At 50.9% G+C, this 16,808-nt stretch overlaps 1 protein-coding gene across 2 annotated transcripts in view; it reads left to right on the forward strand.

Annotated features, from left to right (window-relative positions):
* Nucleotides 1-16,808, forward strand: part of PYGB (glycogen phosphorylase B) — a 49,061-nt gene that overhangs the window by 26,769 nt on the left and 5,484 nt on the right. For both annotated transcript variants that reach the window (XM_016124523.2, XM_016124524.2), the window contains 12 exons: nucleotides 1,995-2,106; nucleotides 2,522-2,604; nucleotides 3,557-3,700; nucleotides 4,245-4,337; nucleotides 5,459-5,605; nucleotides 6,380-6,543; nucleotides 7,641-7,755; nucleotides 8,344-8,445; nucleotides 9,301-9,448; nucleotides 12,713-12,771; nucleotides 14,528-14,669; nucleotides 16,487-16,694. In XM_016124523.2, coding sequence (XP_015980009.2) covers nucleotides 1,995-2,106; nucleotides 2,522-2,604; nucleotides 3,557-3,700; nucleotides 4,245-4,337; nucleotides 5,459-5,605; nucleotides 6,380-6,543; nucleotides 7,641-7,755; nucleotides 8,344-8,445; nucleotides 9,301-9,448; nucleotides 12,713-12,771; nucleotides 14,528-14,669; nucleotides 16,487-16,694 — 1,517 coding nt within the window. The remainder of the gene's footprint in view (nucleotides 1-1,994; nucleotides 2,107-2,521; nucleotides 2,605-3,556; nucleotides 3,701-4,244; nucleotides 4,338-5,458; nucleotides 5,606-6,379; nucleotides 6,544-7,640; nucleotides 7,756-8,343; nucleotides 8,446-9,300; nucleotides 9,449-12,712; nucleotides 12,772-14,527; nucleotides 14,670-16,486; nucleotides 16,695-16,808) is intronic.

Genomic DNA, 16,808 nt, shown 5'->3' on the forward strand with positions numbered 1-16,808 from the left:
TCACCACATTGGCTTGCTTTTGGGAGTAGGAGGCATGCATTAGTACGAGCCATCGTAAGCTTCCCCAGAGGACTGAACTGAAGGTAGAAACCTGGGATATTTTCTTCTGCTCATAAACCCAGTTGTTTACATTTTATAAGGAACTGTCCACACCGTGAAAAATACTGAACAAGAAGCCACACTCTGTAGTTTACCAGGAGTTGTGTTAAGGTGGAGGCCTGCAGTTGTTTAATGGCAAGCAGGACAGCATTGTGATAGGAACAAGGGCATCGATCCCCTGGGGGATGGAAACAGCTCCCAGCAGGTGCTCAGTGAACTCCCTCACCACATGCTTGTGGTCTCAGGTGTGGCCCAGAGCACTCAGTAGTGCCCCAGGTGCAGCTCACCAATTACTCTGAGCCCTCAGACATGTGGGGAGGCCTAGGTGGATGTCCCAGAATGGTGCACAGGCTGTCTCTCTCAGCAGGGCCCTGATGGTGGGAACAGGGCAAAAGCATGGCGTGCTTGGCAGAACATGGTGCCAGCCATAGTAGAGTGCAGGTGCAGAGAGTCCATTCTGGGCTCAGAGATGACAGAGAGCATGCATCTTGGTGGTTTTAGAATGCAGAAGGGGTAAAGGAGAGATTTCATGAGAGGAGAATAGTTGCTGTAAGACACAGTCATCTAATGTTATGGGTCGGATAAACAAAAACGGCGAGCTGGGAGACTGGGTAGTTACAGGCATGCAAAAGTGAGTCATCCAGATTTTCTGCAACATAAGTTTTAAATAAAGTGCATGGAGCTAGAGTTGGCTGCAGGCCTACAATGCCATAATAAGTAATATTTAATTTGAAAAAAAAAAAAAAAGAAGGGGTCTGGTTTTCCGAATTCATGTGACTATAGAAGATGAACATGTCAGTGTATGTAAAGAGGCCCGGAGTCTGCTAGGGCCTCCCCGAGTGAATGGGATGAGGGCCTTACCCCCGCAGGGCTGGCTGTGGAGAATGAAGGAGGGGAGTTGGAGATGCTTTGCAGGGCTTGTCGCTGGCTTGGACAAGGCCATGGGCACAGGTGAGCAGGGGGCAGGGTGAAGGTTGTGGGGAGTTTGGGAGGGAAAGATGACACGGGCTTTAACCGGTGGTACCCTTACACAGTCCTTTGTGGCTGCCAGAGATGACTTCATCTTGTAAAGCCACACGGTTGCACTTGTATGAGCCACCATAAACATGTCTGAGTGTGAGAAGCCCCATAGAGGGTCTGAAGGTTGGAAGTGACCTGGAGGCTTATACACTTCTTCCCGTGCTTCTCAAGAGCATAGCTGGACAGATGGGTGTTGGGACAGATGGGTGTTGGGAGGGGGTGTGGCAGCCCCTGTGGGCAGAGAACAGGCTTTATGTTTTCTGTTGGGTGTGGAGTGCGCGGGCTGGTTTGATTCCCTTGAGAGTTAGAGATCAAGGTATTCGACAGAAGAAGCCTTGCTGCAAATGTGGGAATGGATGGCGGAAATGGAAATTGTGTATTAGGGGAAATTAGTTGAGTCCTGCAATTGTTCAAGCAGAGTGAAAAGCAGTGTGGAGGGCAGAGGACGATAACACGGGAAGAATGGCTGCTGAGGGAGCATGAGCCAGGTTAACACATTGGCCCCCCAGCTGAGGTGGGAGGAGTTCTTAAGTCTATGCCATTACTGAAGCAGGTAAATCTAGAAAGACAGTGTGGCCTCTGGAGGGTATTTAGTGATTTGCCTGACAGATCACTAAATACTTCACAGGTGGTTCTAGCTTAGGACATCTGTGAGCTGGGGCTGCGAGATACGCAGTGGGACAGGGAGGGGGTTGAGACTGTGGCCTGGTGTAGCGTGGGTTGGGTGTGTTTTAGGGAGGAGAAAAGCCAGAAGAGGATGAGTAGGTGGCTCCCTGGCGGGGAGGCAGAACACTGCTTCTTGTTAGGCTGGGGAACCCAGGACTAGGGACCATGTCTCTGGCTGACTTTATCCGGACTGTCTCTCCCTTGGCCAGGTGGTGCTGGCCATGCCATATGACACCCCGGTGCCGGGCTACAAGAACAACACTGTCAACACCATGAGGCTGTGGTCTGCCAAGGCCCCCAACGACTTCAAGCTCCACGACTGTGTGTTGCACCCTTTTGTCTCTGTTGGGTGACTTATCCTAAACTCACTCACACCTCTTTTGTCCCTTCTCTGTGCTCTCATTGCTATGGGCGGAGGGCAGGTTCCTTGTTGTTAGGACACTTCCCAGGGAGGGTCCACTGGCAGGGCCAGTGCTCCAGGCCCTGGGCAGTCAGAAGAAAGTGAGGGGCTTGGGGCCCTGCAGGGCACATGGGCCAGTGCACGCCCAGCATAGCTCTGAGGCGTCGCGCATGAGGCAGGCAAAGCGGTAGCTCTGGGAGCGCTACCTGCCTCATTCCTGTTCAGGAATGCTCGTCCCCAGACTGCTCAGGGAAGCAAGAACAACACCGCAGTGTGAGGGCTCATGGAGAGTCTCAGAAGGTGTGCAGGTCCCGACTCGGCCATCTCTGCTCTTAGTTAATGTAGGTGGCTACATCGAGGCAGTCCTGGACAGGAACTTGGCCGAGAACATCTCCAGAGTTCTGTACCCCAACGACAACGTGAGTAGCGCCCGTGGTTAGTTCTTGTCTGCACCGCATCTCTCCAAGTGTAGGCTGGGTCTCTCTATAAGGACCTGTTTGCTGGCCTCATATTTGTCAGGTGAGACCACCTCAGTGATTTTCAGGTGGTTTCAGCTCTCCTAATGCCAATTTCCTAAGAAGCAGATGACCTATTTGTCAAGTAGGGACAGCAGTCCCTATTTTGCAGTGACATCTTGATACATACGACAATCATAATTTGAAAAGCTCTTAGCAGACCCCCACCTCAAACTAGATAAAAGTCGCAGCCACATTCTCTATTGCCCCTGAATTTAGTGTCTGCTGGCATTTTTGTTCTTGCCAGAGAGCTCTTGAAATTTGCCTGTCTTAGTGGGCCATGTGTTTCTTCATTTTATCAAATATGTACAGATAGTAACAAAGGTTGTTGGTCCTGCAAGGTTCAAAGTAAAATGCCCTCTATGCCCTCCAGAGATTATGAGCAGATTCTAAAGCTTCAGGCACAAGGCATTTTTAGAGTGAAGTTTGGAGATTGCATTACTGGGTGGCTCTGGTATTTCTGGTGCTCAGCTTCTCACTGTTAAGGGACTAGACCTTCTTGCCCAGTGTCCTCACGCAGGACGATGTGACCTTTTGCTGGCTGCTCTTGTGCGTGCTGCTCCTCCCCTGTCTGATGATCATAAGCAGGTTAGACCACCTCGACCCTCTGTCTATGCCTTGAGCAAGTTGCCTGACATCTGGGCCCCCAGGATTATAGGGGCTGGTGCATTAGCACCATGTTGGCACTCAGGCTCTCCTTTCATCCACACACACATTTCTGCAGTCTCTGGGGCAGGATCCTGTCACCCAAGCCTAGTGCCTCATCCTGAGTCCTGTGTGTGTGTGGGGGGGTGTCCTGAGGGCCTGTGGTGGCTCTAATAGCTGAATTATTGTAAGTGCCATCCTGTGTCTGCAGTTTTTTGAGGGGAAGGAGCTCCGCCTGAAGCAGGAGTACTTCGTGGTGGCTGCCACGCTGCAGGACATTATTCGGCGCTTTAAGTCCTCTAAGTTCGGCTGCCGGGACCCAGTGAGAACCTGTTTCGAGTCATTCCCGGACAAGGTTTGTTGAATTGGGGATTGAGCTCAGTGTGGAAGGACATGATTCTCCCAGGCTTGGTTTCTTCCACAAGGCTGGGGCATGGGCAAGAGGGGCATAGGTGTGATATCAGTACCCCCTCATCTTGGTCTCCTTGTTATGGGGTGGCAGTGGACCCCCTTCTTCCCTAAATAGGGCCACACTGGCCTCATTAGGAGTCAAGGCTCCGTGGGCAGAGGCAGACGTGTTAGGCAGGCTCTGTTCAATGATATTAAACAAAGCCAACACATCCTAGAGTAGAGGGCCTCAGGCAGCTCTGAGATACCTGCTGCAGAGCCAGCCCATGGCTTCTTCTGGGCCCTCTCTGTGGCCCCTCGGGCCCTGTCCCTGTTCCTTGGCTGGTTTTCAAGCTGGGCCCAGCGCCTGTGTGCTGCTGTCTGCTCCCTGCTGTTGGCCCTGTAGACCAGACTCCTTGGTGGGAGGCCGAGGACCGTAGGCACACACTGACTATGTGGGCCCGCTCCATGGATGCGAGGCCATTGAAAATGTCACCCTGTGCGAACTTCAGGTTGCCATTCAACTGAACGACACTCACCCGGCCCTCGCCATCCCTGAGCTCATGCGGATCCTAGTGGATGTGGAGAAAGTGGACTGGGACAAGGTGAGCACTGAGGACAAGGGCATGGAGTGACTGTTGCCTAGGTGCAGGGGTGACGGCGTCCCCAGCAGAGCTGGGCACATGGGGTGACGATTGTTCCTGCAGAACTGGATACAGAGAGGTGACAGTGTCCCCTGTAGAGCTGGGCACAAGGGGTGGCAGTACCCCCTGACCTTATTGTCTATCCCAGCAATGATTGTGAGTACTACACTAGTCCAACAGCACTAAGGGAGGCCTCTCCCCTATGGCTTTGGCAAAATGAGGGGACATTGTCCCTGAGAAGACAGGCGCTGTGGGGAGGAGAACAAAGTTGCAAGAGTGGGTCTAGGGTTTCTCACAAGGGAACTAGCGTACAAGGATACAGAACAGCAATTTTTTGGAAGACAAGAAGAGGATTCTGACACTTTTTAGGGCTTCTCGTCTGTATTTTCTTATCTTAGAAATCATGGTTAAAAAAACCTCCAGAAGTATTAAGTTTTAAAAAATAAGTTGTTTACATTTTCATAGGTTCGTTTTCTTTAGTTAGTGGTATATTCTTTACCTAGTCTAATTAAATCAACATGTGAAACCAGAAAACAAATTTTACCTCACTTACAGAACCCAGAGCTCCTCTGCGATCCTGGGGTGCACCTGATGGGGCTGGGCAGCCCCGCCTGAGTCCTGTCCACTCCTGGCCAGGAAAGGGCAGGGCCACACAGTTTATGAGTGTTCTCCAGACTGTGGTGTGAAACAGTTTAGTTGAAATAAAATAAAAAACTGTTCAGCACTGTGTTTTGTTTACCAGTAAAAAATATTTACAAAAAGAGAAAACAGATGATTCTAGGTAGTAGGGTAAGCTTTATTCATTTGTGCGTGTGTTCGTGTGTATGTGTGTGTGTGTGTGCTGGTTCAGGATGCAAAATGTATGTGGGTCGTATCAGAAAAGTTAAGGGTATGGGGCTCATCTGCAGGTTTTGAGGAAGGTTCTCCACAGACCCCAGAGAGCAGAGGCATGTGGCCAGCTGGGCCCTTTTTTGGCGGTGAATGTCTGCCTTTGATCCTAGACTTTCCCCTTGCTTAGGCATCTGGCAAAAGAGCTACTTGTTTCTAAACAAAGCACACTGAAATGTTCTGTAATATTCCAGGCCTGGGAAATCACGAAGAACACTTGTGCATACACCAACCATACTGTGCTGCCAGAGGCCTTGGAGCGCTGGCCTGTGTCTATGTTTGAGAAACTACTACCACGGCACCTGGAGATCATTTATGCCATTAACCAGAGGCATCTGGATGTGAGCACCGGTCCTGTTGGGGCAGGGGCAGGAATGGTGGGCTACACCTGCACCAAGGAGCCATCCTCTGTCCTCCATGTTATTTCTTGAACAGAATAGCCTCTGTGTAGAGGACATTGCGGTCTGAGGGCTGTCACCTGGCAGAGCTGTTGGCTAGTCTGCACACCTAGATCCCTGCTGAGTACATGGGAGTTGTAGATTCAGGTCTTTTTAAAGCATCCCCGTTCCTTATTGGGGTTAGATTTAAGTGTCTGTTCCTGGAATGCCACAGACCTTTATCCTGAGAGGACAGAGCAGCAACTGGGTGCTTTGGAAATGAAGCCCTGTTTGCCTTTGTTACCTGCGGAGAGATTAAGGGTACAAGAACAAGGAGAACTTAGGATTCAGCTGTGATTATAGTTCATTTTTCAACCTTTTAGTGAAAAGGCAGCTATTCCCACTGTCAAAATGTGGTTAAACCCCACCTCGGCCAACAGAGACAGTGTTCCCGTCTTTTCCTTGTCGATCACATGGCATGACCTTAGCACCACTGGTCCTCATCTGCTACTGACAGAGCCACTCTGTGGAGTCCTCAGGCCAGGTTCAGGCTTTCCCCTGGGCTGAGGCAGTGTGGAAGGAGTGGCTTACAGAGGTGCATCCAGGGTGCTTGAGTGCAGGTCTAGGGTACAATAGCTCTGAGATTTTCTTGGAGGAAACATAACTTTTCACAGGGAGCCTCTAGGCCACTGTGGCATATCCTGCCTTCTTGCTCACAGCTCTCTTTCTTGACAACAGCATGTGGCTTCCCTGTTTCCTGGAGATGTGGACCGCCTGCGGAGGATGTCTGTGATTGAGGAAGGGGACTGCAAGCGGATTAACATGGCCCACCTGTGTGTGATCGGGTCGCACGCTGTCAATGGTGTAGCGAGGATCCACTCAGAGATTGTGAAGCAGTCAGTGTGAGTGGGAAGAGTGTTTGCCCCGAGCCAGGGCGTACCTCCTTTCTGACCCCAGGCCTGCTTCTGTGGATTGTTGGCTGCCCATATGCACAGGGGCTGAGGCATAGGGAGCATGCTGTACACCAGGGGTCCCCAATCCCCAGGCCATGGACTGGAACCAGTCCATGACCTGTTAGGAACTTTGCCACACAGCAAGAGGTGAGCGGTGGGTGGGCAAGCAAGCGAAGCTTCATCTGTATTTGCAGAGGCCCCCCCAATATTAGCATCACTGCCTCAGTTCCACCTCAGATCATCAGACATTAGATTCTCATAGGAGCCCTGGTGCCTGGTGCCAGAAGGGTTGGGGACCACTGCTCTGCACCATTTTTGTGTTGCCCTCCTGGGCAATGGCTGAACTGTCCAAAGCACACCAGCCGGCAGGTGATGCTGGGTTGCTGCACCTTCTCCTCATCACCAGTGGCTACTTTTATTTTCTACATTCTTGATCTGTTCAGGCAGAGCCTCTGCTCCTAGAGCCGTCTGCCACTGATCCAGTGCCATGAGCACCTCACCTGGGAGTGTGTGTCCTGACTTAGGTAAGGGGAAGTTAGGGTGTGGGCTAGGGCTCATCACTGCGAGAATGGAAGAATTCTTGGATCAGATCCTGTGCTTTCCATCCCCTCTTGGTGGGATGTGATTGTGGAGTTCCTTCCATTCCTGTACTCCATGAGCACTAGGCAGGCCTAGACCAGGTCTGTCCATGAGGAGGCCTGTGTGTTCCCAGGGCCTGCCCAGGGGCTTTAACCCTACAGTAGACTTATCAGCAGAGGGTCCCCATTTTACAGATGAGGAAACTGAGCCCTGACTACTGTCAGGTCAGGTCCTGCCACTTATGCAGTGATAGCCAGCCCCGAGGTGCATTAAAAAGCATGTGTTGCGTGCTCACTGTTCTGAGGCATGAAGTATGCTGACTGCTCTGTGTTCTTTAGAAAACAAAACAGGAAAACTGAGCTTAGTTTTGGGAGCTTCCAGGAGTTTCCTCACAAGGTCCTTCTGTTCTCGCTCACCTTGTTCAGAACACAGCATTTGTGACTGTTGCCTGTTTTTAATGGTTTTAGTTTTAAGGATTTTTATGAGCTGGAGCCAGAGAAGTTTCAGAATAAGACAAATGGCATCACACCCCGACGATGGCTGCTACTGTGTAACCCAGGGCTGGCTGACACCATCGTGGAGGTGAGACTGGCTGACAGTCCGTGGGGGAGCTTTGGGCACAGTTAGAGCCACAGCCACTGCCTGCCTTGTGTCAGAGGGTACAGAGTAGGCAGTAATCTGCTCCTTTGTGTGTGGACCAGCAGTGGCTCCTGGGTGGGATCCAGCTACTGCCGTGGGACATGAGAGTGCTGGGCTAGGCTGGGCAGTCAGTCAGTGGCCTCTGGGACCTGTGGGGGAGTTCAGAAGCGAGGTCCTAGGCTTTGAGAAGGGCTGAGGTGGGGCTGTCTGACCGAGCGGCAGCCATAGATCCACAGCTAGAGAGATTTTGTGAGCCAGAGACATGGTAATTGATTGTCTTGTTCACATATGCTCACTCAGGACCAAAGGAAATGAGCCTTTGTAGATGCCAGGAGGTGCGCTAGGCTTGAGGATGCTACTGTGGGTATGGTGCTGGGGGTGAGGATCCGTCATGGGGACACTCCCTGGGTGGGGAAGGTACAGGGGAGCTGAGATTGGAAGAGTAGAAGGGAGCTGAAGGCAGAGGCGTGGGTGAGAAGACAGGAGTGTGTGTCAGAAATGGGGAGAAACATTTCCGTTATGATTCTCCAGAAAATCGGGGAGGGTTTCCTGACCGACCTGAGCCAGCTGAGGAAGCTGCTGCCCTTCGCCAGCGACGAGGTGTTCATCAGAGACGTGGCCAAGGCCAAGCAGGTGGGCCCATGTGCAGACCGCAGACTGGCCCTGCCGCCTCCGACTGGGGGCTGGGCAGCGGCCCTGCCTGTTCCATGTGTTGGGGCCCAGGAGCTACGCAGTCCATCTGCTTCACTCAGCTTTTCACATGGGGACCCAGCTGACCTCAGGTCATGCAGCAGGCAGGCAGGCAGGTGGTGGGCAGGTGAGTGTAGACCCTCAAAGTGGCCTTGAGAACACCTTCGCCCGAAGTTCTAGACAGAAGTGCTGGGAAAGCTGATATCCATCCTTGCACCTGAGCCTCTCAGCGCTGCAGCCAGCCTCGCAGCTCGCAGACTGGGGTCACTGAGACCTTTCAGACCAAATGTGGCAGCCTTGTTGGAGAATGAGGCCTTACCTGAGACACCATGTGCTCCCCAACCTGCCTCTGCGCCATGCCCAGAAATAGCCCTTCATTTTTGAAGTGTCTCACTCCTTAGTCATTTCTCTTCCTGAGAGCGCGGCCATCTGTCTCCTTGTGTGCCACACTGGTTTCCTTTTAGTCTGCTTTTCTCATCCTTTGCTTTTCTTCAGGTTTGCTTTCTGGTCTAGTTTTCCGCGCATTTCTGTCAGTGGTGGTGCATAGCACGCTTTCCCCACCCCCACTTCTCACATGGTCACCACCCCTCAGCCGCTTAGCTCTGGTCTTCTGATCTCCATATTCTTCCTGTGGGACAGCAGCGAACATCCTGGGAGCCCCCTCCCTGCCACGTTTCTGACATAGGGACAGAGAGACCTCAGCCCAGGTGGAAAGCTGAGCATTAGTTGGACGCTGGGGAGTTCTTGGGGTTCATTCCTGTGAACCCTCCAACTGTCCTTTCCCTTTATTCTCCCCAGGAAAATAAGTTGAAGTTCTCTGCCTTCCTGGAGAAGGAGTACGGGGTGAGAATCAACCCTTCCTCCATGTTCGACGTCCATGTGAAGAGGATCCACGAGTATAAGCGGCAGCTGCTGAACTGCTTGCACATCATCACCCTGTACAACCGTAAGTGCAACTGCTCGTCTCACTAGCTTGCCCTGGGGCCTTTTCCTCACACAGTTGGGAGAGGAGGGGACTATGTGTGACATCGCACATTTATTTTAAGCAATAGTTTTATGTTTTTCTATGTACTCAGTGCCAGAGTACTTACAAAGGAGTGAAAGGTGAGCTCTGTCTCCAGCCTTGTTGGGGTACAGACCTGAGGTGCATGAGGCAGGCAAACAGTTAAATGCCTCAGAAGGGGCCCCAGGTAGTCAGCGTGGGGCCTGATGTGAGAGAGCTTCGCGAGACTCGAAGGCTAGGCTTTTATTTTAAATTTAGTTGCTATCTTTATTAGACTTGTCTTGAGTTATTTAGAAAGATTTTACTTATTAGAGGCATTTAACATATACTTATAGAAAGCAAAATAGTATGTTAAATTTATATGTGTACCTTAAATTGTTTAAGCAGCATTTAAACATGAGAGCAAATGCGAATCAAAGACCACCTAAGAGTAAATACAAAGAATTGTCAGGTTTACAAATATAATAAAACCTTAAAGGAATACCTTAATTTTTAAGGTTTTGTAATGTAATAAAGTAAACATTAATTTTGAATACCAAAGCAACCACAGATACTGTTTTCAAAATAGAAAGTTCCTCTTAAGAACATTACAGCGCCTATTACCAGTGAGTAAGGCTCCGTCAGGTACAGGCATCCAGTCCCTTGTGAGATAGTTGAATAACAGGATAGATAACATTTAGGCTTGAGTGTTTTTGATGCTTCTGACTCCAAACCTTCAGAGAAGGCTGCAGGTGAGGAACCTCCTGTGTGTGGCTGAAGGAGGCACTTCACTACATTTTTCTGGCCAGAAAGTCATTCACAGAGAGCCTTGTTCTGTTTTATTTGCTATGTTTTTCTTTTGCAGTCATGATTTTCTGCATTTTCTTTATCATTTCCCCAGTGGTGTCCCTGAGTCCCCTCCTTGAACACAGTTTATTAATAGCAATGAAAAGTCACTGGGTGCCCTTTCCTTCCTCTCTCTGTGGCCTACCTGATGTCAGTAGTCTCTGTCACCTCTTGGTATGTGCCTTTGTACTTCATCGTGCACTTCTCCTGCTGGACACCCTGTGATCCCCAGTTGTTCCAGTAAGGCAGTCAGGGGCTTGTGCTCAATTCCTCCTTGTTCACCTCCCCCTGGCTCTGTAAATGTGCACACATGTGTGCAGGTGCTTTCTCCATGGTCAGGCATATGATGTTGACACTACTTTGCTATTCTCATCCTCAGCGTGTTTTTGTCTTAGTTTGTAGATGAACACATTTAGTGCTCACCAGTGAAATTGCAAAGCGGTCCTGCTTGGATTAACTCGTTCATGACATCTCTCCTACGAACCTCACTCCCTGAGTTTTTCCTTGTTGAGGACAGTCTTGGGCCTTTCAATGAAGGATGGTCTGAAGGTGACATTCTCAGTTCGCTTTCTTTCCCTGAGCATCTTTTAGATCCCTGTGCTCCTCTGTCTAGAAAGTGGGTTTGGTGCATTTTGGTCTCATAAGTGGGCTGGTCTCATTGTCTGTGCTAATTTTACTGTCCTGTGTCTGGATGCTGGCTGCTGTAGGTCAGTTTCCCTGATGCTGAGAGAGCTCTTTGAATATGTCGATTACTGTTTTGCATTATTTTATGCAAGTTTTCTTGAGATATGTTTAAAACATTTGTTGGTGCCATTATTTGGATTTTCTTCTTCTAGGAGTCTGGCGAGGGGAGCAGGGAGGTTTCTTCTACCTACCTCTCCTTGCCTGTCAATTTCTCTCTGAACTTTCTAAAGGTCTTTCCTTTTCGGTTAGGTTCTCTGGTCTTTTTGTTTCCATTCTCTGACTGTCTGCTGTGCCTTTGGTGAGTCTTCTCTCTCTCTCTCTCAGCTTCTGTAATTAGGTTTCATTTACATGTGGCAGTTTTACTTTTGTGTTCTGCCAGTTCTCACTTCACATGTTTCCATGTTCTGCCTTCTTCTGAGGTCTTGTGTTTTGGCTTTCTGGTCCCCTTTCCACATTGACAATCATTGTAGGTTGGATGACAGGGAGGCTAGTTCTGCTTCCCCCTGTCTGAAGGGAAGCTATGTTCATGATTATGACTCCTAGATGAGTGAGCTATACTGCCCTGGATGACCATCAGGAGCTGTGTGGGACTCCAGGCAGCTGCAGGGTTCCCCGAGGCCTGGTGCCTCTTTGTGCTTGCATCTCCTCTGTCTCTTCTGAGACCAGCTGGCTCGGGACGCTCCTCTTCCTGGCTCCCCTGGTTTCTGCCCCGTGGGCCTCTCTCCACCAGGATATCAGATCCTCCTCCCACACTTTCCCTATAGGACAGGTGCTGATGAGGTTGGCCTCCCTGGTACTTTGGGGCTCCTTCCTTGTCATGCTCATGGCCCCTCTGGGGAGGTCAGCTCCCAAGACCCTTGTACTTGTAGCCCTGTGCCCCACCCACCCTCATGACCTGACACTACTTGTTTAATGGTCTAGGGTTCACATGTTTTTCCTCTTTCCTACTTTCGGTGACAATGTGGTTTGTGTTTTTATTTTTTCCCGTTATTCTGATTTCTGGAAGTGGTACGATTCAGAAGTAAGGGACAGCTGTGTTCCTACTGGAACCTAAAGTCAGATGCAAAAGGGCAGCCACAACTCTATACTGCTTATCACTGGTTCCTGACTCCCCAGTGAATGATGTCTAGGGCTGCCTCTCACCCATGAGTAGATAGCCCCCAAACACTCTGAAATTGAAAACCAGGGGCCTGGCAAGGACACCCTCAGTTTGCTGAGACTGAAGGTGAGCTGGCCATTGTAGCCTGACCCTCCGTCTGCCCCAGTGCAGGAGAGCTTCAGGAGAGGAGGTGAGGGAGCTTGGGGTCTTGCCTGACACCCTTGAGGACTGACAGTGCCATTACCACAATCCCGAGGTCACCTCTTCTTCAAGTGCACACCATGTGCAAGGGCCTTGAGTACTAGTGACCAGACCCAGACCAGGGCCCTCTGTCAGGCTGTTCTGGAAACAGAGGTGCAGCTTTTCCTGCTGGACTTCGAAAGAGTCTGCTCCTGGCTGGCCTTTCTCACCACCCTGGGACATAAGTACCGAATCTAGGGGCCTTGTCCCTCTTCTGGTGGGTGTACGGGCCCCAGTGGCTACTACCTACCACCTGTGTCAAGGTTGACCTCTGAGGATACTGGTCACTGAGGTATGCAATAGGGTAGGGGACTGTCTGGCTCCAGTTGCCTCACTTGAATCTCTTGCTTGTCCTGCAGGAATAAAGAAGGACCCTGCCAAGGCCTTTGTGCCCAGGACTGTCATGATCGGAGGCAAGGTAGAGATGATGTCCTCTTTGCTTGTTATTTGTTCAGAATGCACAAATCACCATGCTTTTCGGCAGTGTCACTATGTTCTGACTTGGGCACCAGTTGCTCGCTGGGCTAGACACTGAGGTGGCTTAGAGCCAGCATTCACACAGAATGCTGGAGGTTTCTTGGCATCTGGGTGTGACTGTGGGCCCAGTTGGTTTAATTTTCATCAGCTCAGCAATATGAAAGAACTGGATGGGACCCATGCCTGCTCCGTGCATCGGATTAGGGGTCACCAGCCTTGAGGGCAGCCCCCAGGGGGCTTCCTGGCCCCTCCATTTGGTGGGATGGTGCCCTTTCTCTGCATAACCACCACCCTTCCACACTGTGCCCAGCTTTTGGTCCTCAGCTCGCACCCCGCCTCCCACTCATGTGTTGAGGATGCAGGTCACTGGCTGCTTCGTTGACCAAATGTGAGCCTGCCCTGGGCTCAGCCTGGCCTTATTTCATTTTTTTTTTTTTTTTTTTTTTTACTGTGGCACATGTTTTACACATACTATTGTGGAGTCTAGTGTATTGCCATTAAGGCATTGGCAGGTCTCCCCATCACACTCTGCTGTCTTGGGCTGGTGTCCCAGCCTCTACCACCTTTCCCCAGCAGGCTGGTGTCCTCAGAGAGTATGAGTTGCTCTGGGGAGCGTCTTTTTTATGGGGCCACAGGATGGAGCCAGGCTCCTCCGCTCTGACTGGAGGATGTGTGGAGGGGGACGGGAGGTTTGTGCCCCTCAGTAAGCTCTCCAGCTTGGGTCGGCAGCGCCCACCCACGCGGTCCAATCTCGGGCCCTCACCCGACTCCTGCTGTTTCTGGAGCACGTTCTACACGTCACCTTGTCTCATGTGTCAGTATTTCAGTGTGTATATCATAGAGATATGGACTTTCAAACAGTTTAAAAATTTCTAATTATTAAAAATGTCAAGCCGAGAGAAAAGCAGGAAAAACTGTAGAACATCCACCTCTGCTGGGCTGTTCCACAGTGAACCACAGACATTAGGACATTTTACCCCTCAGGACTCCACACGTCCTCATGGTGTTTTCCTCCTAAACCACAGCACGTACAGACTCTTGAACACCACCACACAAGACCATCGTCATACCTAGGTATTAGAATTACAAATATATTCAGCAGTTCGTTTGAATCAGGGCCATGGTTAGGGCTAGCATAACGATTGCTGGCTGTCTCTTAAATCTCTTCATCTGTAGGTTTTCTCCATGTCTCTTTTTTTGCACCCTGCAGTTTTCTTTGTTATAGAAATTGAGTGGCGTGTTGTCCCCAACTGGCTTTTTCTGACTATCCTTCCAGTATGGTCCAGTTTGTTCCTTAGTTCTCTGAATTTCTGTAAGTTGGTAGTCAGTTATAACAGTCCTGTTCCTTTTATTTTTGAAAACTGTATGAATCAGAAAACAAGCTTAAAACTGACAGATTTTTGCAGAGGTGGTCATCACGGGACGCACTCCATCAGAGCCGAGGGAGGGCAGGTGGGGTGTTGCACTGGGTAGAGTTACAGGTTCTTTTGTCATGAGTCCTGTCTATTAGATTATATGGAGGACATGTAAGGATCCCGTGGCCTCAGTCTCTCTGGAGAGCCACTCCTCACTGACACCAGGGGGCTGCTCTGTGAGGTGTGACCTCAGCATGCCCAGCACCAGGCTCTGACGAACGGTAATGATGCCAGTCCACAAGCACAGGCATGTCCATACTGAACCTTCCTCCTCCTTTCTAGGCAGCCCCTGGTTACCACATGGCCAAGATGATCATCAAGCTGGTCACGTCCATCGGTGATGTTGTCAACAATGATCCAATTGTGGGTGACAGGCTTAAAGTGATCTTCCTAGAGAACTACCGAGTGTCGTTGGCTGAAAAAGGTAACCCTGGGGAGGCTACATTACCCAGGAAAGGCTGCCCTTGCCTGGGTGCAATGTGGATGGTCGTTGGTGGTTAAGGGTTAATTCTGCCCTGGATACCAGGCTCCCCAGCCAAAGGGGGCCTTTGGTCTAGCACTGAAAGGCTATGGGGAGCTCTCTGTCCATCCTCAAGTGTGGAGAATTGCTCTCAGCCTTGGATATCCTTTGTCTCTGTACTTTCTTACTCCTAACCTGATCTCATTGTCTCTCCCCGCTCCTCTCTTTTTGGTCTCTCAGTTTTGCCTTTCTGCTGCTAGGCTTGCTCTTGTTGGCAGGATGCACTTCCACATGGCTTCCCCTCCCCTCCTCCATCCTTCCCACATCCTCGTAGGATACTTCTGCTCATCACCACCTGTTCACTCTCAAGAGCATTGCCTGCTTCTCATCTGAGCTAGCACCTGCCTCTTCTGTCCTTTCCAAGGGCAGCTCAGGGCCTGAAATCTCTCCCTGCTCTATTGAGAGTTCAGTCTGGAGCCACTCCCGCTTGGGGAGTTCTGGGGAGACTCACCTAGGATGTGTGCTACTGCTTGGAGAAGGTTCTGAAGAAGGTTCTATAGCCTTCTCCAAATGTGCCTTGAAGCATGCTATCCTGATCTGGACGGCCCTTCCTAAACCGGGTGCTTTCTGGAGATCCTGGTGGGGAAGTGTCTGTCCAGCCTAATGGCAGAAAGCTGAGCCTAAAATTCTGGCACCAAGGAGCAGGCACATCTGATTCAGACAGACCACCTGCTGCTTCCTGTGCTTTGGCTGAGTACAGATGTGCAGGCCGATGTGTTCCCTCCTCCTGCCAGCTTGGCTGGTTCATCAGAACCATTCCTGTGGTCCCCACTGCTGTGGACCGTGTGTGGTTCAGTTAGTGCTGTGATTAGTCCTTCACTGAGTTTCTAACACATCTTAAAGCCATTTGCTGCTTGGAACTGCCCTTTCACTGTTATTTGGGGCAGGTTTCTTTAGAACTGACCTTTGGAGTGCCCAGTCTGGGGCCTCAGACTTAGGATCAGTGTCCCTACATTCTCTTCCAGCTCTCAGACTTGCTGTGGCAACGTGTCCACTGTCACACTGAGTGTGTGCCTCTGCCCATGGGGCGGGCCTATATGAGGGCTGAGATGCCTGTGTCTGCCCTGACATCTGGGCTTGACCTTGAAGAAGAGCTGGGCTCTGGTCTTGCTGGCTTCGAGTGTCAGCCATTGAGTCAGGGAAGCATCAGCTCCACAGATGAGCTGAGGATGTGGGAGCAGGGATGCCAGGGCAGGTCGGACAGGGAACCTGTGCTTTGGAGAAGGTGCAGGGCTCTCTCTGCATACAGCACTGAGTAACTCCTGTGCATGTTAACATGAGGAAATTGCTGCCCCATTTTTAGTCTTCTGGTTCTGTAAGAGTCCAGATTCCTCTTGAAGTGATCTAAAGAGCCTTATGGGCTGGCTTATATAAGACAAAAATGGTATTGGGATGAATCAGAATGATAACACCAACAGGCCGGGTCCAGGGACCCCAGCAGGCTTTGATTGGGTCCTAGTCCCTGGAAGTTTCTAGAACATAGGTCCTTTGCCACCTGCGGGGCTTCTCAGGAAACCCCTCTTGGATCCTCTGCCTCAGGTCGCCCTGGATCAAGAAGGAGAGCTTTTACAGGTGGAGTAGGCAGTGCCCAAGGGCTCTGGCTCATCCTGGAGCGAGTGCCAGCTGCAGGCTGGAAGGAGGGAGCAGTGTTTCTTGCTGTCCCATGGCTCATGTATGAGTAGTTGGTGGCTGACAATACCTTCTTGTGCTGTCTCCCTCAGTGATCCCTGCCGCTGACCTGTCACAGCAGATCTCCACCGCGGGCACTGAGGCCTCAGGCACAGGCAACATGAAGTTCATGCTCAATGGGGCCCTCACCATCGGCACCATGGATGGTGCCAATGTGGAGATGGCTGAGGAAGCTGGGGCCGAAAACCTCTTCATCTTTGGCCTACAGGTGGAAGATATCAAGGCCCTAGACCAGAAAGGGTATGTGCCGCTCCCCATGGCAGCATCCTGCCTAGAGCCCCATGGAGGGCCAAGAAGGGCTCTCAGGCCAGGCCTCTGCTTGCTGGGGTGAATGCCCATCCAGAGAGTGGGGGA

Source organism: Rousettus aegyptiacus, unplaced genomic scaffold, assembly GCF_014176215.1.
Source record: "Rousettus aegyptiacus isolate mRouAeg1 unplaced genomic scaffold, mRouAeg1.p scaffold_m13_p_12, whole genome shotgun sequence".
Taxonomy (NCBI): Eukaryota; Metazoa; Chordata; class Mammalia; order Chiroptera; family Pteropodidae; genus Rousettus; species Rousettus aegyptiacus.